Source organism: Bombina bombina, chromosome 1 (assembly GCF_027579735.1).
Source record: "Bombina bombina isolate aBomBom1 chromosome 1, aBomBom1.pri, whole genome shotgun sequence".
Classification (NCBI taxonomy): domain Eukaryota; kingdom Metazoa; phylum Chordata; class Amphibia; order Anura; family Bombinatoridae; genus Bombina; species Bombina bombina.
In genome coordinates, this window is record NC_069499.1 from 1182592715 (window position 1) to 1182618186 (window position 25472).

General features: G+C 38.6%; 1 protein-coding gene across 1 annotated transcript in view; it reads right to left on the bottom strand.

Annotated features, from left to right (window-relative positions):
- MYO1D (myosin ID) overlaps nt 1–25472 on the bottom strand; it is a 361825-nt gene that overhangs the window by 129024 nt on the left and 207329 nt on the right. Inside the window, exons 12-13 of the mRNA XM_053699796.1 lie at nt 15387–15457; nt 15088–15162 (exon numbers count right to left, since the gene is read on the bottom strand). Of these exons, the coding sequence (XP_053555771.1) occupies nt 15088–15162; nt 15387–15457 (146 nt within the window). The remainder of the gene's footprint in view (nt 1–15087; nt 15163–15386; nt 15458–25472) is intronic.

The window sequence follows — 25472 nt, forward strand, 5'->3', positions numbered from 1 at the left end:
ATTATTGTTTAAATTTGTATCTGGTAGACTAAGTAACTTATCTGTGCAAGTTCTGATGTTTTAAATTAATATTGTATTAGGATAAATTGCAGTTAAATAGCAAAATATATATATTATCCTATTGATTATAAGCACTGTTAGAATTGTATTGCTTGGATATTAAAAGTGATTTTAGTCTCATTGTAATATTTTAAATGCAGCTCTGAATGAAAGGTTGGTTTTAAAGATAATTTTTTCTGGGTTTTGTAAGAAGGATAGCATATCTTAATAGTTGTTTTTAACGTGTATAATAGTGTTTCATATTCTGGTATTACAAATATATTTCAATATGTTCATGGATATTAACTAAATAAAAGAATTCAGGTATTTATATTAATTGTATGGTTTCTAATAGATGCGTGTTAGTTAAGGGTTTCTATTTTTAAGGATAATTATTATTTGTATTGTGTTATAACCCTGCCATAAGCTGATATATTATTTGGAGAGCACTACTTAGATTCTTGTCATAAATACTGACATGTAATTAGTTGTTTACCTCGCTTGTAGATGGTTAAATATAGAAATTTTACTTTGTTAGGGTTTTAATTATAAGTCAGAAATAATCCAAATGGGTTAGTATTAAGTGTTTTCACAAACTCATCTAACACTTTCACCGGACCCTCACATATCAGTAGAATGTCATCTATATACCTGGACCAGTGGGAGATGTACTGAGTATAGTTAGTCAAGGAGTCATTAAATACAATCATCTCTTCCCACCAGCCCAGGTATATGTTTGCATAAGTCGGTGCACAAGATGTGCCCACGGCAGTACCACATATTTGAAGGAAGAATTTGTCATCGAAAACAAAGTAATTGTGTGCTAAAATAAACTTTTAAACTAATAATAATGAAGTCCTTAGTTGTCACATCTAAATCTGCGTCTTTTTCTAAGTAGTATGCTACTGCTTTCAACCCCCATTCAGTCTTTATACTCGTGCATAATGACTCAACGTCACAAGTTACTAGTATTGAGTGTTGTTTAACCTGAACGTTTTGCATTTTATTTAAAATATGCATAGTATCTTTCGTATATGATGGGAGATTATCCACAATATTTCTAAGCCTGGCATCCACATATTTACTAGCTTGTTCTGTTAAAGACCCAATTCCAGACACGATGGGTCTCCCAGGTGGACGAGAAATATTTTTGTGGATTTTAGGCAGAAGAAAACGTGGCAATTTTAGGGTTAATTATTGAAAGATATTTATGTTCTTTGAGGTCAATAACATTCTCAGAAAGGGCCGTATCAATCAGTTTATTGTATTTTTCGATAAAATTATCTGTAGGGTTCCCCAATAATTTTTTATAATTACTCACATTGTATAACTGTCTTTTGGCCTCTTCCACATACATAGTTGTAGGCCATAATACTATATTACCCCCTTTACCACTGTTTTTAATTTGAACGTCATTCCAGTTAGCCAATTCTCTTAACGCTTCAATTTCAAGCTTAGTCAGATTGGCTTTAGAGTATTGTTTGGAATCATTAATGGTAAGTATGTCATTACAAACTAAGTTCAAGAATGTTACAACTTGGGGTGATGTGGTACTAGGTGGAATGAATTGTGATTTCGGTTTGAGTATTTTTCGCCAGTTATTAGTGGTAGATTCATTCATAACTTCATTAGTCACATCTTCATTCTCTTCTAATAATGTGATAAGATCGTTTAATGCTGTTCTATCAGTTTGAGATAGAATATTGGGGTCCTCTGTGTTTGTGAAATATTTTCTCAATAAAATCTTTCTAACAAACAAATGTGTATCTTTTATTGCCTCAAATTTGTCTATTTGGTTGGTCGGTACAAAAGACAGACCATTTTTAAGTGCAGAAATATGTGCAGGGGTTCGAGTTTTATCAGATAAATTAATGATATTTAGATTCTCAGTCTCATCATTAATGTGATCTATTTCTTTTTGTGGGATTAGTTCTTGTGGGTTTGTGTTTTTTGATTGAATCGTACCTGCCGTCTTGTGCGTGGTTGTATTCCCTCTACCTCTCCTAGTCCTACGTCTAAAGGGATGTTTCTTGGATTGATGTGTGGTTTAGTTTTTTTACTGAGTATGGACTTGGGGGCTTGTTCACCCTCAGTTCAACGCCAGTAGAATCATATTCTGTATCTGTGCATTCAGAGTCAGGATATTTATTATTACTGTTATTCCAAGAATATACTTTTCCCTGTGCGTAATAATTCAGATCTCTGTCTATAAATATGTGTCATTCATTTTGGTTTTGTATCTGGATATTTTGGTATCACTGCTACCTAAAGAGAAAAGAACAAGTGAGTTTTGATATTTACTTGGTACCAGTTTCAAAGAAGCAATCGTTATGGCTTATTTATACCAATCATAACGGGTACCAGTAATACCTGCCTAAGTAATTAAAGCTAAGCCATGATGCTAACCAATTCTATCGGAATCTCCTCTAATATTATCAAATATATAGAATTGAAATCCAAATGTCATCAAATTGTATAATATACTACTATATGGTGAACCTTTGCTTAGTCCATTATGTAAATTATAACACTGAGGGAGCGATGCCAAACCAGATCTCACTACATAGGTGAATACTCAGACATATGTTTATCACTCAATCGGCACTCACATAGTAGGTGGCTATCTGGCACGCTTTAGAAAAAGTACAGGACGTTACACATAGGTATCCTCAACAGATGCCATTTTGGCGTTGATTAAAGGACGTAATCATGAATGTCAAGCATTATCCTACATAGAGAGAAATGACCACACAGATTAATCAAAGACTAACTATCATACACTCCAATGATTTTACTGTGTGTATATGTTATGCCAAACTGGTCACATTATATATTTGGACATAAGCCCGGACATCTGTCCCCTAATTGGTACTCATACAGTAACTGGTTGTTCAGCATGCTCTACTAAACGTACTGATGGGGTTATACAAAATTTGTCACATAATATATGTGACAACTTGGACATATACTTGTATGTTTGTCCCCTAGTCAGTACTCACACAGTAATTGGTTGTTTATCACGCTATACTAAAAGTATGGGACATGTGTTATACATATCCTAAATCGATGCCATTTGGACGTTGATCAAAGGATTTATACATATATATTAAAAATTACCCTGCATAAAGATAAACGATCGCATAAACTAAGACTAACTATTAGACATTACGATGAAGGTATCCATATCTCCAGCCTCGGTGGATCATATACACAGGGAATATACAGTGTTAAATGCTTTAACGTCACAGTTTTGGTGCAGAATTGATGTTTTGGATATCTATATTACTATATTTATTATGAGCAGAACACCGTAGACACATAAACAATAACATTGACACTCACGGCCACTTGACCAATTAGAACTCATCGTAAACACACGCCCTCATTCTATGATGCGTGTATGACTGTGATTGGTGAGCAGGGGGGCAGTATTCTCTGGGACGAATTGATTGGACAATTACAATATGGGTTAAGGTATTTTAAGAGGCAGCACCCGGGCCTCAGCTTGTCACTACACATTGAAAAAGGCTGATACAACAGCCGAAACGCGTTCGTGTTGAATAGTGTATTACTGTTTGCACTATTTTTTATATTTACTTTATGGTATCAGTCATCCCTGTCACCTGAAGCTGAGGTATGCAGTTATCAGCCAGGAAACAGGGGGATGACGATACTTAGTTTTCTTTTCCTTTTTGCTTGAGGTATTTTACATTAATATAAGAGGTTTTAAAAGGTTTATTTCTTTTAAACTAATACTATTAAAGTTTAACTTTTAAAATTATACACTCTATAGTAAGGAGTGCTAAACTAAACCCCCACTCAGGTTCTCACCTACCCCTATTTTGAATTTGTCATTATATATGACATTAATTCCTATTTTTTACTATAGCTAGTGCCAGTAATTCTTATCTATTTTTCCAGTAATTACCATGAAACACAAGAAAGAACATCCAACTCAGATACTCTCCTAATTAAGGAATCACTAGCAAGGAAGACCCTCCAGGCTAACAACTGCAGATCCAAATTATATTGGATCAAAGGGTGGAGATTAGAAAACTTGAAGACCAACCTGAAATTCCATGGATGAGAAATTGGGTTGATAACAAGTTTGACTAACAAAAGCTTGCAAAAAAGTTTCAATATCTGGAAAGCAAGATCGCAGTCTGTGCAAGAAGACTGAAAATTCGGATATATGACCTCTTAGAATGCTGCCGAATAAACTATTCTCTTAATCCTCTTGGAGAAATTGTAATTTTCGGGGGAACCTACCCAAAAGCTAGTAAAGCCCTGAACTGAGCACCAAGTAGGATAAACCAATCACTCTATATAGAAGAATTTTTCTGTAACTGGTGGAACCAGAGAAACTAGACAAACTTACCAAGAAGCTGCATCTATTAACTCTGCCTGAGGATTCCTATGAGCCTCGCCCCACATTAGGGAAGCTTGTGGTTGAAATGGGATGCCCTCAAAATTATGTCTGGCAGACCCCCTGTGATGTATCAACTGATCGAAAAACTTTTAATTGAGGGACCATTCCTCTGATTGCAAAATCTGAAGACTCATATAATCAATTTCTCAACCCCTGGGAAATAAACAGTGGAGATGGCACATTAATTAGTCTTCCCCCAACTTAGGATACGAGAAAACACTACAATTGTCAGATCATTGCAAGAACCACCCTGATGGATGACATATGCCAACATAATATTTTCAGAATGAAAACAACTGAAAATGACTGAGCTGAGAAAAACAAACAAACCTGAAGCGGTCTGAAGATCACCCGGAGTTCTTTATTTGTAACCTTGTCTAGAGAGGAGACCAAGCTCTCAAGACCTTAGAGAACTCTAGACCCCCAATCTAATAGGCTGGCGTCCAAGATCATTGTTTCCCATGATGGACAGAGGAAAAGTATTCCCAGAAACACCGGAATAGGGGATATTCAACCAAAGGGAGAATTGTCTTACCAAAGGGTCTAGATGGATCAACTGAAACAGGTAATGGACCCCCATTCTACTGCCATAACATAGAGAACAGAATGACATTTGATGATGCCCCATCATACCCACCATCTTCATGTACTGAGCTACAATAGCCTGAGATAGACTATACCTTTAGACAAGGAGATTGATGTTTGCGCTTGCATTGATCCAACAAAAATGGAAAATGATTTATGGTTACTCACAGAAAAGACATCATTATAAGTTGAGTCAGCGAACCATTTTGCAAGGTTAACCTCCAGCCTTGCCTGCGAAGAATTTAGAGCAGTTTCTTCGTATAAGAAATTGATATAGGTAAAGAAGGAACTTGAACCAAAGTGATTGTCCAAGTAGGAAGCCACAGCTATTCCTTAATCTCTGATGACTGACAGAAGAGAACTCAAAACCTTGGTAAATATCTTGGAAGCTGTAGCAAGATCAACCAAGAATGGGTCTGCACATTACCTACTTCATTGGAACCTAATAGAGTGGAATAGAAACCTGTCCCCTGTTCTGACATAGAAACTGGAACTATCACTCCCATGTCCTCCAGCTGTACAACTGAAGAAATGCCGCTCTTCTTCTTGTCTTTTAGGTACATCAGATAGAAAAAAATCTCTCTCAACGAGGTCTTGACCAAAAACCTATTCTGTACCCCAGAGAAATAATTTCCATTATGTAAAGAAAAAAAGAAAGGGGGGTATATAATGTACTTATAATTTAGCACTCTTGCCTCAAGTTATACGGTGTCAAAACACCAGGAGTGACAGTGTTATAAGAACAACTGTCACTTACATCGCTAACATCTCAGCCAAAGTATATAATAAATCTCATCCTCAATGCCAAATAAACAGTTTTATTAGCAGTGTTAAAAAAAAATTAAATAAATGCAGTAGTGTTGATGCTGATAAGCAATAAACAAAATAAGTTACAAAAAACAAACAAAAAAGAAATCATACAACTTTCTGGCTAGTAGTTCTCAAAAGACCATAGTCAAAAAGAGATACAGTAAAATGTAGCTGTTACCACCAAAAGTATTGAGAGAAAGCAGCTTGAAAAGATACTAGGTGGCTGTTTAACAGTGAGGCTCCAAAACACATAGGTTGTTGTTCCAAAGTAGCCGGTACAGTGTCCCATTTAAGGTCTGAAGAGAAATCTCCACCGGGATGTAACTCCGTTGTTCAGCAATACAAGAAAACGAGCAAACTCACGCTCACGAAATCCTGTGTAAGTCTCTGATCGTTACCTCGTCTTACAACCTCTGGCTCATTGGTATAAGACACCTTGCTTAGGTTGGGCTCATTCTAGACTGGGTTTGGTTTCCATGTAGATATGGAGGAATTGGCAAAAGGAGCAAAAACAACTGCTAGATTTACCCTTAGATACAGAATTTTTATCCTCTGGCAAAAAATGTCCTTGTCACCCGTAACCATGGAAATGATAGAAACCAAGGCGGGCCCAAACAAGGTTTTCCCTTTGAAAGTTAGGAGCCTAGATATTAACACCTTATCAGTAGACCGAGACTTCAAATAAAGGGAGCTTCTGGTGAGAGAAGCCAAAGTCACACTCTTTGGTATTAAAGCAAATGATCTGAAAGATTGCATCGCAAATAAAGGAGTGTTTCCTGAATGACATCTAAAGATGACTCCTCTGAAACCAACTCAGCTTAAAAAGAGAAAAGCTGCTCCTGCAACCCAAGAGATACCCACAGCTGGTTGAAACAAAAGATCACCCTTCAGGAAAACATTCCACAAGAAACCTTCTAGCTCCCAATCTATAGGTTCTCCAAGGGAAGTGCTGTTTACCAAGGAATCATGGTTCATGATTCCACTTTTGGACTAGTTTCTCTAGTTTTGGACTAGGGGGAAAGAATAAACGGAACCCCAGGTTTGTCCCATTCCTTAGAAATGAAGTTTGTAAACAGGATGGAGGCAGGAAAGACTTAAACAAACTTTAAGCTTGAAGATAAAAGCCCTTAAAGGTTTATCCTCAAAAGGGTTAGGGTTTTGAACCTTTTGAAGTCTTTAAGACTGCCTTGAGCAAAGAACAGAGAGGCTCTAGCATACATGGGAAGGTAGACTCTTTCAATTACTGATCTGAAGCTTCGGCCAATTTTTCAGAAAACAGTTTGCCAACAAAAGGCGAAGAAGATTTGGAACTGGCTTTATAGTCGAAGAAACAATAGAGGATATAGAGGACTTATGGAAATGAATTCATGCTTACGCTTGCTTGAAGACGGTATAACAGCCATAATCTCAGAAATAGCATAGTTACAATGACCCTTAAAGTCAGAGGAAAAGTCAGTAACCCCCCTCTGCATAATATACACAGGCAGAGGACAGACTATATTCCTAGCTCTGGAAGTAGACAATTAAGATTGTAAAACGGAACTTAGGCTAGTACTGTAAAGTTGCGCTGGATGATAGAACAGCAATTCGTTTGCAAAGCATACATTTGTATGTTGGAAAAGAAAAAACAGTAGGTCTGCCCACTAAAGGCACTAACCCGGCAGACCATTCCAGTTTACTTCATTATAAGTAGTAACAGTGCAAGAAATACAGTTTGAAACTTACTTTTAACACATTTGTAAAAGAAAGTGTACTTTATAAATGAGTCTGTCAGAAGAAAAGCTGAAGTGAATTATAGCAGTACCAAAATACCTTAGAGATATAAAATACAATTATAATCCCCTTTAGGACTAAGCAAGTATTGTAAAACAATGAGCAGCATTGTAAGAGTCCCAAAAAGGATGGTGAAGTGACTAACAAACCGCCAGTAAAAACATAATTTATGTAAGAACTTACCTGATAAATTCATTTCTTTCATATTAGCAAGAGTCCATGAGCTAGTGACGTATGGGATATACATTCCTACCAGGAGGGGCAAAGTTTCCCAAACCTTAAAATGCCTATAAATACACCCCTCACCACACCCACAATTCAGTTTAACGAATAGCCAAGAAGTGGGGTGATAAGAAAAAAGTGCGAAAGCATATAAAATAAGGAATTGGAATAATTGTGCTTTATACAAAAAAATCATAACCACCACAAAAAAGGGCGGGCCTCATGGACTCTTGCTAATATGAAAGAAATGAATTTATCAGGTAAGTTCTTACATAAATTATGTTTTCTTTCATGTAATTAGCAAGAGTCCATGAGCTAGTGACGTATGGGATAATGACTACCCAAGATGTGGATCTTTCCACGCAAGAGTCACTAGAGAGGGAGGGATAAAATAAAGACAGCCAATTCCTGCTGAAAATAATCCACACCCAAAATAAAGTTTAATGAAAAACATAAACAGAAGATTCAAACTGAAACCGCTGCCTGAAGTACTTTTCTACCAAAAACTGCTTCAGAAGAAGAAAATACATCAAAATGGTAGAATTTAGTAAAAGTATGCAAAGAGGACCAAGTTGCTGCTTTGCAAATCTGATCAACCGAAGCTTCATTCCTAAACGCCCAGGAAGTAGAAACTGACCTAGTAGAATGAGCTGTAATCCTTTGAGGCGGAGTTTTACCCGACTCGACATAGGCATGATGAATTAAAGATTTCAACCAAGATGCCAAAGAAATGGCAGAAGCTTTCTGGCCTTTTCTAGAACCGGAAAAGATAACAAATAGACTAGAAGTCTTTCGGAAAGACTTAGTAGCTTCAACATAATATTTCAAAGCTCTAACAACATCCAAAGAATGCAACAATTTCTCCTTAGAATTCTTAGGATTAGGACATAATGAAGGAACCACAATTTCTCTACTAATGTTGTTGGAATTCACAACCTTAGGTAAAAATTCAAAAGAAGTTCGCAACACCGCCTTATCCTGATGAAAAATCAGAAAAGGAGACTCACAAGAAAGAGCAGATAATTCAGAGACTCTTCTGGCAGAAGAGATCGCCAAAAGGAACAAAACTTTCAAAGAAAGTAATTTAATGTCCAATGAATGCATAGGGTCAAACTGAGGAGCTTGAAGAGCCCCCAGAACCAAATTCAAACTCCAAGGAGGAGAAATTGACTTAATGACAGGTTTTATACGAACCAAAGCTTGTACAAAACAATGAATATCAGGAAGATTAGCAATCTTTCTGTGAAAAAGAACAGAAAGAGCAGAGATTTGTCCTTTCAAAGAACTTGCGGATAAACTTTTATCTAAACCATCCTGAAGAAACTGTAAAATTCTCGGAATTCTAAAAGAATGCCAAGAAAAATGATGAGAAAGACACCAAGAAATATAAGTCTTCCAGACTCTATAATATATCTCTCTGGATACAGATTTACGAGCCTGTAACATAGTATTAATCACAGAGTCAGAGAAACCTCTTTGACCAAGAATCAAGCGTTCAATCTCCATACCTTTAAATTTAAGGATTTGAGATCCTGATGGAAAAAAGGACCTTGCGACAGAAGGTCTGGTCTTAGCGGAAGAGTCCACGGATGGCAAGAGGCCATCCGGACAAGATCCGCATACCAAAACCTGTGAGGCCATGCCGGAGCTACCAGCAGAACAAACGAGCATTCCTTCAGAATCTTAGAGATTACTCTTGGAAGAAGAACTAGAGGCGGAAAGATATAGGCAGGATGATACTTCCAAGGAAGTGATAATGCATCCACTGCTTCCGCCTGAGGATCCCGGGATCTGGACAGATACCTGGAAAGTTTCTTGTTTAGATGAGACGCAATCAGATCTATTTCTGGAAGCTCCCACATTTGAACAATCTGAAGAAATACCTCTGGGTGAAGAGACCATTCGCCCGGATGCAACGTTTGGCGACTGAGATAATCCGCTTCCCAATTGTCTATACCTGGGATATGAACCGCAGAGATTAGACAGGAGCTGGATTCCGCCCAAACCAGAATTCGAGATACTTCTTTCATAGCCAGAGGACTGTGAGTCCCTCCTTGATGATTGATGTATGCCACAGTTGTGACATTGTCTGTCTGAAAACAAATGAACGATTCTCTCTTCAGAAGAGGCCAAGACTGAAGAGCTCTGAAAATTGCACGGAGTTCCAAAATATTGATCGGTAATCTCACCTCCTGAGATTCCCAAACTCCTTGTGCCGTCAGAGATCCCCACACAGCTCCCCAACCTGTGAGACTTGCATCTGTTGAAATTACAGTCCAGGTCGGAAGAACAAAAGAAGCCCCCTGAATTAAACGATGGTGATCTGTCCACCACGTTAGAGAGTGTCGTACAATCGGTTTTAAAGATATTAATTGAGATATCTTTGTGTAATCCCTGCACCATTGATTCAGCATACAGAGCTGAAGAGGTCGCATGTGAAAACGAGCAAAGGGGATCGCGTCCGATGCAGCAGTCATAAGACCTAGAATTTCCATGCATAAGGCTACCGAAGGGAATGATTGTGACTGAAGGTTTCGACAAGCTGAAATCAATTTTAGACGTCTCTTGTCTGTCAAAGACAGAGTCATGGACACTGAATCTATCTGGAAACCCAGAAAGGTTACCCTTGTCTGAGGAATCAATGAACTTTTTAGTGAATTGATCCTCCAACCATGATCTTGAAGAAACAACACAAGTCGATTCGTATGAGATTCTGCTAAATGTAAAGACTGAGCAAGTACCAAGATATCGTCCAAATAAGGAAATACCACAATACCCTGTTCTCTGATTACAGACAGAAGGGCACCGAGAACCTTTGTAAAAATTCTTGGAGCTGTAGCTAGGCCAAACGGCAGAGCCACAAACTGGTAATGCTTGTCCAGAAAAGAGAATCTCAGGAACTGATAATGATCTGGATGAATCGGAATATGCAGATATGCATCCTGTAAATCTATTGTGGACATATAATGCCCTTGCTGAACAAAAGGCAAGATAGTCCTTACAGTTACCATTTTGAACGTTGGTATCCTTACATAACGATTCAATATTTTTAGATCCAGAACTGGTCTGAAGGAATTCTCCTTCTTTGGTACAATGAAGAGATTTGAATAAAACCCCATCCCCTGTTCCAGAACTGGAACTGGCATAATTACTCCAGCCAACTCTAGATCTGAAACACATTTCAGAAATGCTTGAGCTTTCACTGGATTTACTGGGACACGGGAAAGAAAAAATCTCTTTGCAGGAGGTCTTATCTTGAAACCAATTCTGTACCCTTCTGAAACAATGTTCTGAATCCAAAGATTGTGAACAGAATTGATCCAAATTTCTTTGAAAAAACGTAACCTGCCCCCTACCAGCTGAGCTGGAATGAGGGCCGCACCTTCATGTGGACTTAGAAGCTGGCTTTGCTTTTCTAGAAGGCTTGGATTTATTCCAGACTGGAGATGGTTTCCAAACTGAAAGTGCTCCTGAGGATGAAGGATCAGGCTTTTGTTCTTTGTTGAAACGAAAGGAACGAAAACGATTATTAGCCCTGTTTTTACCCTTAGATTTTTTATCCTGTGGTAAAAAAGTTCCTTTCCCACCAGTAACAGTTGAGATAATAGAATCCAACTGAGAACCAAATAATTTGTTACCCTGGAAAGAAATGGAAAGTAGAGTTGATTTAGAAGACATATCAGCATTCCAAGTCTTAAGCCATAAAGCTCTTCTAGCTAAAATAGCTAGAGACATAAACCTGACATCAACTCTGATAATATCAAAAATGGCATCACAGATAAAATTATTAGCATGTTGAAGAAGAATAATAATATTATGAGAATCATGATCTGTTACTTGTTGCGCTAAAGTTTCCAACCAAAAAGTTGAAGCTGCAGCAACATCAGCCAATGATATAGCAGGTCTAAGAAGATTACCTGAACACAGATAAGCTTTTCTTAGAAAGGATTCAATTTTCCTATCTAAAGGATCCTTAAAAGAAGTACCATCTGACGTAGGAATAGTAGTACGTTTAGCAAGGGTAGAAATAGCCCCAACAACTTTAGGGATTTTGTCCAAAAATTCTAATCTGTCAGACGGCACAGGATATAATTGCTTAAAACGTTTAGAAGGAGTAAATGAATTACCCAAATTATTCCATTCTCTGGAAATTACTTCAGAAATAGCACCAGGAACAGGAAAAACTTCTGGAATAACCACAGGAGATTTAAAGACCTTATCTAAACGTTTAGACTTAGTATCAAGAGGACCAGAATCCTCAATTTCTAAAGCAATTAGTACTTCTTTAAGTAAAGAACGAATAAATTCCATTTTAAATAAATATGAAGATTTATCAGCATCAATCTCTGAGACAGAATCCTCTGAACCAGAAGAGTCATTAGAATCAGAATGATGATGTTCATTTAAAAATTCATCTGTATAAAGAGAAGTTTTAAAAGATTTTTTATGTTTACTAGAAGGAGGAATAACAGACATAGCCTTCTTGATGGATTCAGAAACAAAATCTCTTATGTTATCAGGAACATTCTGAACATTAGATGTTGATGGAACTGCAACAGGTAATGGTACATTACTAAAGGAAATATTATCTGCATTAACGAGTTTGTCATGACAATTAATACAAACAACAGCTGGAGGAATAGCTACCAAAAGTTTACAGCAGATACACTTAGCTTTGGTAGTTCCAGCACCAGACAGCGATTTTCCTGAAGTATCTTCTGACTCAGATGCAACGTGAGACATCTTGCAATATGTAAGAGAAAAAACAACATATAAAGCAAAATTGATCAAATTCCTTAAATGACAGTTTCAGGAATGGGAAAAAATGCCAGTGAACAAGCTTCTAGCAACCAGAAGCAATAAATAATGAGACTTAAATAATGTGGAGACAAAAGCGACGCCCATATTTTTTTAGCGCCAAATAAGACGCCCACATTATTTGGCGCCTAAATTCTTTTGGCGCCAAAAATGACGCCACGTCCGGAACGCCGACATTTTTTGGCGCAAAAGAACGTCAAAAATGACGCAACTTCCGGCGACACGTATGACGCCGGAAACAGAAAAGTTTTTTTGCGCCAAAAAAGTCCGCGCAAAAAAATGACGCAATAAAATGAAGCATTTTCAGCCCCCGCGAGCCTAACAGCCCACAGGGAAAAAAGTCAAATCTTTAAGGTAAGAAAAATATTTGATTCAAATGCATTATCCCAAATATGAAACTGACTGTCTGAAAATAAGGAATGTTGAACATCCTGAGTCAAGGCAAATAAATGTTTGAATACATATATTTAGAACTTTATTAAAAAAGTGCCCAACCATAGCTTAGAGTGTCACAGAAAATAAGACTTACTTACCCCAGAACACTCATCTACATGTTTGTAGAAAGCCAAACCAGTACTGAAACGAAAATCAGCAGAGGTAATGGTATATTTATAAGAGTATATCGTCGATCTGAAAAGGGAGGTAAGAGATGAATCTCTACGACCGATAACAGAGAACCTATGAAATAGACCCCGTAGAAGGAGATCATTGAATTCAAACAGGCAATACTCTCCTCACATCCCTCTGACATTCACTGCACGCTGAGAGGAAAACCGGGCTCCAACCTGCTGCGGAGCGCATATCAACGTAGAATCTAGCACAAACTTACTTCACCACCTCCATAGGAGGCAAAGTTTGTAAAACTGAATTGTGGGTGTGGTGAGGGGTGTATTTATAGGCATTTTAAGGTTTGGGAAACTTTGCCCCTCCTGGTAGGAATGTATATCCCATACGTCACTAGCTCATGGACTCTTGCTAATTACATGAAAGAAATATCAAACGCCACCCATGCTGTGTGGTATAGGGTTAGATCTTATCCCCTCCAGTATCAGGAATACAAGGCAAATTAGGCTCCTGCTGTGTACTAAAGCTGCACAGACCGTAAACAGGAAGCATAGGGTAGTGTGCCAAACTGTAGCGAGGAGTGAAAATATTTTAACTATTTCCAGGTTGACCTCCTCAACCCATGCTCTGTCAACTTCTGCCCCTCCATTACGATCCTCCACCGGCCTTGTTAGCACTCCTGAACAGACTTTATTGATCAATTGTGGAGCATTAAAAATGCCGGTCCTGAGCAGAGACAGAATCTTAAAGGGGCCGCAACCAGATAAAGTTACACAGACCTCTCATATAAATAAAGGCTTAAAAGTCATATACCCACAATATATTGTCTACCACTGTTAGCTTGTCACTAGTGTGTAACTGCACATGTGCCTTTGAGCTTAGATGTCCCTGGCCTTACTATTGAACTTATTGAGTTATAGGGCTATACTCCAGGACTAGGCCAACATAATAACAAATATATGCGAGTATAAAAGTGCACAAAACCATTCCACATAATTGTGACGTAGGTAGCTGCTTATATGTGTCAAGCTGCTGTGACCTGGCTATGACATAACTAACTGTATGTACCTGCTAATAGCCTGTGTTCTCTGTAGAGAATATACTGAAGGAGTACATCTTTAAGGCCAAACAGAAGGAGGCTAGAGGAACTGTCTTATCGACCCTGTGGAAGGCTTGTGACTAACTCCAGAGAGGAGATTTACATTGCACAGCCAGTACTCTCACGAGTCCTTCTCTTCCAGGAACTATCCATTGAGGGAAAATTTGGGATTAATATCCATGTAAATCTTCAATAAAACTTGAACATCTCTATCTTTGACTGCTCCTAGACTAGGCAAAGAAAATACTGGGAGGGTCAGGGAAGTAGGAGGGATATTAAAGCTCTGGGTGTAGGGTGTCTTTACCTCCTCCTGGTGGCCAGATGATGAATTCCCAACAGTAAGGAATTGTGGACTCTCACCGCCTTAAGAAAGAAATTAAAGCTGGTTGCATTTAATCAGGTGCAAGCTAAGAGCTTCTACTGGTTTCTTCCAGCCCCCCAAGAGAGCGACCTCTGTTGGGAGGTGCTATCCTAAATTTAAAATATACTGAGATATTGATGTGGGTCCATTAGCTTAGATGCCTATGCACATTGTTTTCAAGGAATATTGTAGCATCAATATAAACTGCTTTGGGCTTCTGATGTTCTCCTAAAAAACTGACTAAATTTGTAAGTCTCTCCAGATAAGTGTGCATGGGTATATAGGCGTGTATGTGAGTGTGGTATATGGTGTCTGTCCGTGTGGATGTATGTGTCCATGTGAATGATTTATTTGAATCACAGTGCAAGTTCTTACAATTATGCTCACCTGTTATACATCAACCTCTTGAAGTCCTGGAATAGTGTATCCTTGTTTTTATCTATGAAGCCCAATACGGAGTAGCTGCAACAGGAAAAGAGCAGACAGTTTAAGCTCTGACAATTGGGCATCTTCATATTACTACTTGTAAAAGTCCAGTGCCGCTTACAGGCAAAAGCATTTTATAGGGCACTATATAACTGGCAAAATATAAAACTGAGACATCTTTGGTTCTACAATACACAGTATAATTGGACTCGTTCTGCAGCTTTGGGACATAAAACCTCGGTGGCAGCAGTGATACTCACAGAACATCTCCAGCATAGTGTCGAATGCGGAAATCTCTGTCATACTCCAGGGCTTTGTCAGTGGCACAGACCTGTAGGGAGAGGAGAGGGAGTCATGGCAAAGCATTTTCGGTAAAAGGTTTGTCGTCACAAGGCATCATTCTTATTAGGTAAACAGAGTACAGAACGAAAACATTAAGAAATTAGTCAAAACATAAATGACAATCCATATATGCCAAAGTATAGTAGAAATAGGACTTGGGCATCAAGATCTATTACTGTATTATGATGATCTAATTTGACACCCAGTTCTAAGAAATGTAAGGGTAACCTTATGCCAGTGCTGTTATTGAACAATACCAGTCTGCTCTGACACCCAGTTATTACTATAAACAATGAGCCAATTCTAGCACTCAATTCTACTTTCCTTTAAAGGGACAGTCTAGTATAAATTAAACTTTCATTATTCAGATAGGACCTTTAATTTTAATCAACTTTCCAATTTACTTTTATCATCAAATTTGCTTTTTTCTCTTGGTATTCTTAGTTTAAACTAAACATAGGTAGGCTCATATGCTAATTTCTAAGCCTTTGAGGGCTGCCTCTTATCACATGCCTTTTAAATCTCTTTTCAACACAAAGAGACAGAAAGTACACGTGGGCCATATAGATAACACTGTGTTCAGGCACAGGGGATTATTTAAGATTTAGCACAAAACAAGGCTAAATTTAAGACAATAGATAATAAACAGTCACAGTCATCTGATCAGGGGGCTGGAAAAAGGTTCCTAGATACACGGTAATCACAGAGGTAAAACGTATATTAATATAACTGTGTTGGTTGTGCAAAACTGAGGAATGGGTAATAAAGGGATTATCTATGGTAGACTGTCCCTTTAATCATTTTTCAAATTGTGGTTAAGCGGTTCAGGATGCTTAGTGACTGCTATACGCAATTTGTTTAATTTATTGTCAGACATTTTGATTACACATGTATCAGCACAGGATTCGTCACAGGAATTTTGCTGCTTTTGTGTGTCTCATTGAGGGCTTGGCATTACATTTTTTTTTTAAGAACAATTTTAATCCATGCTCTTAATATCAGTATCTCTAGCAGAACAGCAATGACACCATACAGCCATTCTAAACACAAAACCCTTGAATGCTGTAAATATTCCATAACAATATAATGATATCTGTGCAACTCAATTTGGAGTGAATGGTTCTCAGGGCAGCCATAGAGGAACATGAAACCTCAAATGTTTCTTAAATTATTCAGATAAAGCATTATTTAGTATTATATTTTTATTGAGGTTTGGAATCTGAAAAAATACAGACAGTGAACAATTATCTTCAAAAGCATACATACAAATAAATGGTAGTAATCACACAAAGAAATATTATGCCTGAAAAGCAATATTAAAGAAAAGTGTGTTTTTTTTTTGTTTGTTTTTTTAAAAACCCTCTATTTTCCTGCGCTATAGTTAGAACTGAAGTCCCTTTCAGACAAAAGAATATAGCAGAAAGAATCTCCTCTAGCAAGTAATATTTAGGACACTTTTTACCAACCTGAAACATAAGGGAAGTGCTAGGGGTGAAATAAGGAGAATGCCATTTGGCCATCAACAACAAAGTTCTGAAACTTGGGTTACTCATTGTACCCAAGTAGCTGAAACCTCACACTGATGTGTAAACACTTTACAACCCTCGGATGAATATATATGTTAATACATCTCCAGAATATATAACCAACAAAAAAGTATAAAGCACATATCCCTAGGACATGCTTGAGAGTGACGTCAACATGCTTAGTGATCACAGGTACATGTGATTTAATAGGGATAAACATTTATAACAAAGAACAGTTATAATGCTAGTCAAGTATTTAAAATGAACCCAAAATAAGTAATTGAAAGCTCAACATTAGGCTGCTTTGATTATTGTATAATTATAACCTAACATAAATATGAAGGATAACTATTTAAGAGCTAAAGGAAGATCAGAGCTAAACTTCTTGTCAGACTTACTGTAAAATAATTACTTAGCTATAGAGGGCAAAGCTTGAGCACAACATTTTAGGAACCCATAAAGGCACAATAGTTTTGACTCAGACATATTAAATGCATACTAGAAATATAATCTGTCCCCTATATTGAATAATATATGGCAACAAGGGATGTACCACTGTAAAGGTTTGCTGTGCCCCTGAATTTTTAAAGTATGCTGCAACAGGCAATAAACATAAATCATATGTATAAGTACTACATAGTAACATAGTAGATAAGGTTGGAAAAAACCCGAAGTCCATCGAGTTCAACCTATACAAATCTAAAATACTTACAAAATGCTCCAGTTAAGCTTTAATGATCCAACTAAAAGGTGACCCATTTAATACTAACAATCATATCTAGGGGATAAATAACTGTCTACTCAGGTTAGAGCCCTGTCTCAACTCTCAGGGTGGTTATAACAGTTTTGTGTCAGAAAATAAAACCAATATTTTTGAGTAGTTATTGCTTAGAAAGCATCAAATTAATTCATCTACTAGGCAATAGTATAATGTCAACAGTAATATATAGGGAAGATGTACAATAGAAAATAGACAACATTTATCAAACAAATACTGGAGGTACTGAGTGCCCTATTCCTGTGGGAATTTTTAATCTAGAAGGGTAGGAGGGTTAGAAAAGGGAGGTGGGGGCTGCAAGGGTGAGAATTATGTTAGTACAGAGTTAGACAAAGGCAATTATTAGGTAAGTGGAATTAATTTGTTACTGAATTGGATGGTAGGTTCCTTGAACAAAAAACATAATTTATGTAAGAACTTACCTGATAAATTCATTTCTTTCATATTGGCAAGAGTCCATGAGCAAGTGACATATGGGATATACAATCCTACCAGGAGAGGCAAAGTTTCCCAAACCTCAAAATGCCTATAAATACACCCCTCACCACACCCACAATTCAGTTTAACGAATAGCCAAGCAGTGGGGTGATAAAGAAAGTAGTAGAAAGCATCAACAAAGGAAATTTGGAAATAATTGTGCTTTATACAAAAAATCATAACCACCATAAAAAGGGTGGGACTCATGGACTCTTGCCAATATGAAAGAAATGAATTCATCAGGTAAGTTCTTACATAAATTATGTTTTCTTTCATGTAATTGGCAAGAGTCCATGAGCTAGTGACATATGGGATATCAATACCCAAGATGTGGATCTTCCACTCAAGAGTCACTAGAGAGGGAGGGAATAAAAATAAAAACAGCCATATTCCGCTGAAAAAACAGAATTTATGCTTACCTGATAAATTACTTTCTCCAACGGTGTGTCCGGTCCACGGCGTCATCCTTACTTGTGGGATATTCTCCTCCCCAACAGGAAATGGCAAAGAGCCCAGCAAAGCTGGCCATATAGTCCCTCCTAGGCTCCGCCTACCCCAGTCATTCGACCGACGGACAGGAGGAAATATATATAGGAGAAACCATATGGTAACGTGGTGACTGTAGTTAGAGAAAATAATTCATCAGACCTGATTAAAAAACCAGGGCGGGCCGTGGACCGGACACACCGTTGGAGAAAGTAATTTATCAGGTAAGCATAAATTCTGTTTTCTCCAACATAGGTGTGTCCGGTCCACGGCGTCATCCTTACTTGTGGGATCCAATACCAAAGCTTTAGGACACGGATGAAGGGAGGGAGCAAATCAGGTCACCCAAACGGAAGGCACCACGACTTGCAAAACCTTTCTCCCAAAAATAGCCTCCGAAGAAGCAAAAGTATATAATTTAAAAAATTTGGTCAACAGGAACCTCATTCTTGAAGGCCCATGTGGAAGCCACAGCCCTAGTGGAGTGAGCTGTGATACTTTCAGGAGGCTGCCGTCCGGCAGTCTCAAAAGCCAATCTGATGATGCTTTTAAACCAAAAGGAGAGGTAGAAGTTGCTTTTTAACCTCTCCTTTAACCAGAATAAACAACAAACAAAGAAGATGTTTGTCTAAAATCTTCAGTAGCCTCTAAATAGAATTTTAGAGCACGGACAACGTCCAAATTGTGTAACAAACGTTCCTTCTATGAAACTGGATTCGGACACAAAGAAGGTACAACTATCTCCTGGTTAATATTTTTGTTGGAAACAACCTTCGGAAGAAAACCAGGCTCAGTACGTAAAACCACCTTATCTGCATGGACCAGATAGGGCGGAGAACACTGCAGAGCAGATAACTCAGAAACTCTTCTAGCGGAAGAAATTGCAACCTAAAACAAAACTTTCCAAGATAATAACTTAATATCTACGGAATGTAAGGGTTCAAACGGAACCCCTTGAAGAACTGAAAGAACTAGATTAAGACTCCAGGGAAGAGTCAAAGATCTGTAAACAGGCTTGATTCTAACCAGAGCCTGAACAAACGCTTAAACGTCTGGCACAGCTGCCAGCCTTTTGTGAAGTAAAACAGATAAAGCAGAGATCTGTCCCTTCAGAGAACTCGCAGAAAAACCTTTCTCCAAACCTTCTTGTAGAAAGGAAAGAATCTTAGGAATTTTTATCTTGTTCCATGGGAATCCTTTAGATTCACACCAACAGATATATTTTTTCCATATATTATGGTAAATTTTTCTAGTTACAGGCTTTCTAGCCTGAATAAGAGTATCTATTACAGAATCTGAAAACCCACGCTTTGATAAAATCAAGCGTTCAAACTCCAAGCAGTCAGTTGGAGGAAAACCAGATTCGGATGTTCGAATGGACCCTGAATAAGAAGGTCCTGTCTCAAAGGTAGCTTCCATGGTGGAGCCGATGACACATTCACCAGGTCTGCATACCAAGTCCTGCGTGGCCACACAGGAACTATCAAGATCACCGAAGCCCTCTCCAGATTGATCCTGGCTACCAGCCTGGGAATGAGAGGAAACGGTGGGAATACATAAGCTAGGTTGAAGATCCAAGGTGCTACTATTGTATCCAATAGAGTCGCCTTGGGATCCCTGGATTTGGACCCGTAACAAGGGACCATGAAGTTCTGACGAGAGGCCATCAGAACCATGTCTGGAATGCCCCATAATTGAGTTATTTGGGCAAAGAGTTCCAGATGGAGTTCCCACTCCCCCGGATGCTCCTCCATCGCCAGGGAACTCCTTGTTACCCCCTGATGGTTGATATATGTAACAGTCGTCATGATGTCTGATTGAAACCTTATGAATTTGGCCTTTGCTAGTCGAGGCCAAGCCTTGAGAGCATTGAATATCGCTCTCAGTTCCATTATGTTTATCGGGAGAAGAGAGTCTTCCCGAAACCATAGACCCTGAGCTTTCAGGGGTTCCCAGACCGCGCCCCAGCCCACCAGACTGGCGTTGGTCGTGACAATGACCTACTCTGGTCTGCGGAAGCTCATTCCCTGTGACAGGTTGTCCAGGGTCAGCCACCAACGGAGTGAATCTCTGGTTATTTGATCTACTTGTATCGTCGGAGACAAGTCTGTATAATCCCCATTCCACTGTCTGAGCATGCACAGGTGTAATGGTCTTAAATGAATTCGTGCAAAAGGAACTATGTCCATTGCCGCAACCATCAAACCTATTACTTCCATGCACTGCGCTATGGAAGGAAGAAGAACAGAATGAAGTACCTGACAAGAGCTTAGAAGTTTTGATTTTCTGGCCTCTGTCAGAAAAACCTTCATTTCTAAGGAAACTATTATTGTTCCCAAGAAGGGAACTCTTGTTGACGGGGACAGAGAACTTTTTTCTATGTTCACTTTCCCCCTGTGAGATCTGAGAAAGGCTAGGACAATGTCCGTATGAGCCCTTGCTTTTGACAGAGACGACACTTGAATCAGGATGTCGTCCAAGTAAGGTACTACTGCAATGCCCCTTGGTCTTAGCACCGCTAGAAGGGACCCTAGTACCCTTGTGAAAATCCTTGGAGCAGTGGCTAATCCGAATGGAAGTGCCACAAACTGGTAATGCTTGTCCAGAAAGGCGAACCTTAGGAACCGAAAATGTTCCTTGTGGATAGGAATACGTAGGTACGCATCCTTTAAGTCCACCGTGGTCATGAATTGACCTTCCTGGATGGTAGGAAGGATCGTTCGAATGGTTTCCATTTTGAACGATGAAACCTTAGAAACTTGTTTAGAATCTTGAGATCTAAAATAGGTCTGAATGTTCCCTCTTTTTTGGGAATTATGAACAGGTTGGAGTAAAAACCCATCCCTTGTTCTCTTAATGGAACAGGATGAATCACTCCCATGCTTAACAGGTCTTCTACACAGTGTAAGAATGCCTGTTCGAAGATAATTGAGACCCGTGGAACCTTCCCCTTGGGGGTAGTTCCCTGAATTCCAGGAGATAACCTTGAGAAACTATTTCTAGCGCCCAAGGATCCTGAACATCTCTTGCCCCAACCTGAGCAAAGAGAGAAAGTCTGCCCCCCACCAGATCCTTCCCAGATCGGTGGCCAACACTTCATGCTGTTTTGGTAGCAGTGGCAGGTGACTTGGCCTGCTTACCCTTGTTCCAGCCTTGCATCGGCCTCCAGGCTGGCTTGGTTTGAGAAGTATTACCCTCTTGCTTAGAGGGTGTAGAATTTGAGGCTGGTCTGTTTCTGCGAAAGGGACGAAAATTTGGCTTATTTTTAGCCTTAAAAGACCTATCCAGAGGAAGGGCGTGGCCCTTTCCCCCAGTGATGTCTAAAATAATCTCTTTCAAGTCAGGGCCAAACAGTGTTTTACCCTTGAAAGGGATGTTAAGCAAAAGCGCTCTGTGCGCCACAATAGCAAACCCTGAATTATTCGCCGCTAATCTAGCTAATTGCAAAGCGGCATCTAAAATAAAAGAGTTAGCCAATTTAAGAGCTTGAACTCTGTCCAAAACCTCCTCGTACGAAGATTCTTTATTGAGCGACTTTTCTAGTTCTTCGAACCAGAAACACGCAGCTGTAGTGACAGGAACAATGCATGAAATTGGTTGTAGAAGGTAACCTTGCTGAACAAACATCTTTTTAAGCAAACCCTCTAACCTTTAATCCATAGGATCTTGAAAGCACAACTATCTTCTATAGGAATAGAAGTGCGTTTGTTTAGAGTAGAAACCGCCCCCTCGACCTTGGGGACTGTATGCTATAAGTCCTTTCTGGGGTCGACTATAGGAAAGAATTTCTTAAATATAGGGGGAGGACAAAAGGTATGCCGGGCCTTTCCCACTCCTTATTTACTATGTCCGCCACCCGCTTGGGTATAGGAAAAACATCGGGGGGCACCGGAACCTCTAGGAACTTGTCCATCTTACCTAATTTCTCTGGAATGACCAAATTGTCACAATCATCCAGAGTAGATAATACCTCCTTAAGTAGTGCGTGGAGATGTTGTAATTTAAATTTAAAAGTTACAATATCAGGTTCTGCTTGTTGAGAAATTTTCCCTGAATCTGAAATTTCTCCCTCAGACAAAACCTCCCTCCTGGCCCCTTCAGATAGGTGTGAGGGTATGTCAGAACAGATATCATCAGCGTCCTTTTGCTCTTCAGTGTTTAAAACAGAGCAATCACGCTTTCTCTGATAAGTAGGCATTTTGGAAAAAATGCATGCAATAGAATTATCCATTACAGCCATTAATTGTTGTATGGTAATAAGTATTGGCGCACTAGATGTACTAGGGGCCTCTTGTGTGGGCAAAACTGGTGTAGACACAGAAGGGGATGATGCAGTACCATGCTTACTCCCCTCATTAGAGGAATCATCTTGGGCAATATCATATCTATGGCATTATTATCCCTACTTTGTTTGGACATTATGACACAAATATATCACATATATTTAAATGGGGAGACACATTGGCTTTCATACATATAGAACATCGTTATCTGATGGTTCAGACATGTTAAACAGGCTTAAACTTGTCAACAAAGCACAAAAAACGTTTTACAATAAAACCGTTACTGTCCCTTTAAATTTTAAACTGAACACACTTTATTACTGAATATGTGAAAAAGTATGAAGGAATTGTTCAAAATTCACCAAAATTTCACCACAGTAACTTAAAGCCTTAAAAGTATTGCACACCAAATTTGAAAGCTTTAACCCTTAAAATAACTAAATTACATTTAACCCCTATACAGTCCCAGGTATCTGCTTTGCTGAGACCCAACCAAGCCCAGAGGGGAATACGATACCAAATGATGCCTTCTATAAGCTTTTTCAGTGGTTCTTAGCTCCTCACACATGCATCTGCATGCCATGCTTTCCAAAAACAACTGCGCATTAGAGGCGCGAAAATGAGGCTCTGTCTATGACTAGAAAAGGCCCCCAGTGAAAAAGGTGTCCAATACAGTGCCTGCCGTTTTTATTAAAACAATCCCCAAGATTTAACAACTATTAAAAGTAATAATCTGCCAAATATACTTAGTAAAGTAATCGTTTTAGCCCAGAAAAATGTCTACCAATTTTTTAAGCCCTAATGAAGCCCTTTATTCTTTTACTTAAACTAAGAAAATGGCTTACCGGTTCCCATAGGGAAAATGACAGCTTCCAGCATTACCGAGTCTTGTTAGAAATGTGTCATACCTCAAGCAGCAAAGTCTGCCCACTGTTTCCCCCAACTGAAGTTACTTCATCTCAACAGTCCTGTGTGGAAACAGCTATCGATTTTAGTAACGGTTGCTAAAATCATTTTCCTCTTACAAACAGAAATCTTCATCTCTTTTCTGTTTCAGAGTAAATAGTACATACCAGCACTATTTTAAAATAACAAACTCTTGATTGAAGAACAAAAACTACATTTAAACACCAAAAAAACTCTAAGCCATCTCCGTGGAGATGTTGCCTGTGCAACGGCAAAGAGAATGACTGGGGTAGGCGGAGCCTAGGAGGGACTATATGGCCAGCTTTGCTGGGCTCTTTGCCATTTCCTGTTGGGGAGGAGAATATCCCACAAGTAAGGATGACGCCGTGGACCGGACACACCTATGTTGGAGAAAATTAATCCACAACCCAAAAAAATAAGTTTATTTCCATTTTTGAAAGAAAAAAACTTAAATCAAAAAACAGAAGAATCATACTGAAAACAGCTGCCTGAAGAACTTTTCTACCAAAAACTGCTTCTGAAGAAGCAAATACATCAAAACGGTAGAATTTAGTAAATGTATGGAAAGAGGACCAAGTTGCCGCTTTGCAAATCTGACCAACTGAAGCTTCATTCTTAAAAGCCCACGAAGTGGAGACCGATCTAGTAGAATGAGCTGTAATTCTCTGAGGCGGGGCCTGACCCGACTCCAAATAAGCTTGATGAATCAAAAGTTTCAACCAAGAAGCCAAGGAAATAGCAGAAGTCTTCTGAGCTTTCCTAGGACCAGAAAATAAAACAAATAGACTGGAAGTCTTCCTGAAATCTTTAGTAGCTTCCACATAATATTTCAAAGCTCTTACCACATCCAAAGAATGTAAGGATCTTTCCAAAGAATTCTTAGGATTAGGACATAAGGAAGGAACAACAATTTCTCTACTAATGTTGTTAGAATTCACAATCTTAGGTAAAAATTGAAAAGAAGTCCGCAAAACTGCCTTATCCTGATGAAAAATCAGAAAAGGAGACTCACAAGAAAGAGCAGATAGCTCAGAAACTCTTCTAGCAGAAGAGATAGCCAAAAGGAACAACACTTTCCAAGAAAGTAGTTTAATGTCCAAAGAATGCATAGGCTCAAATGGAGGAGCCTGTAAAACCTTCAGAACCAAATTAAGACTCCAAGGAGGAGAAATTGATTTAATGACAGGCTTAATACGAACTAAAGCTTGTACAAAACAGTGAATATCAGGAAGTATAGCAATCTTTCTGTGAAATAAAACAGAAAGAGCGGAGATTTGACCTTTCAAGGAACTTGCAGACAAATCCTTATCCAAACCATCCTGAAGGAACTGTAAAATTCTAGGAATTCTAAAAGAATGCCAGGAGAATTTATGAGAAGAACACCATGAAATGTAAGTCTTCCAAACTCTATAATAAATCTTTCTAGAAACAGATTTATGAGCTTGTAACATAGTATTAATCACTGAGTCAGAGAAACCTCTATGACTTAGAACTAAGCGTTCAATTTTCATACCTTCAAATTTAATG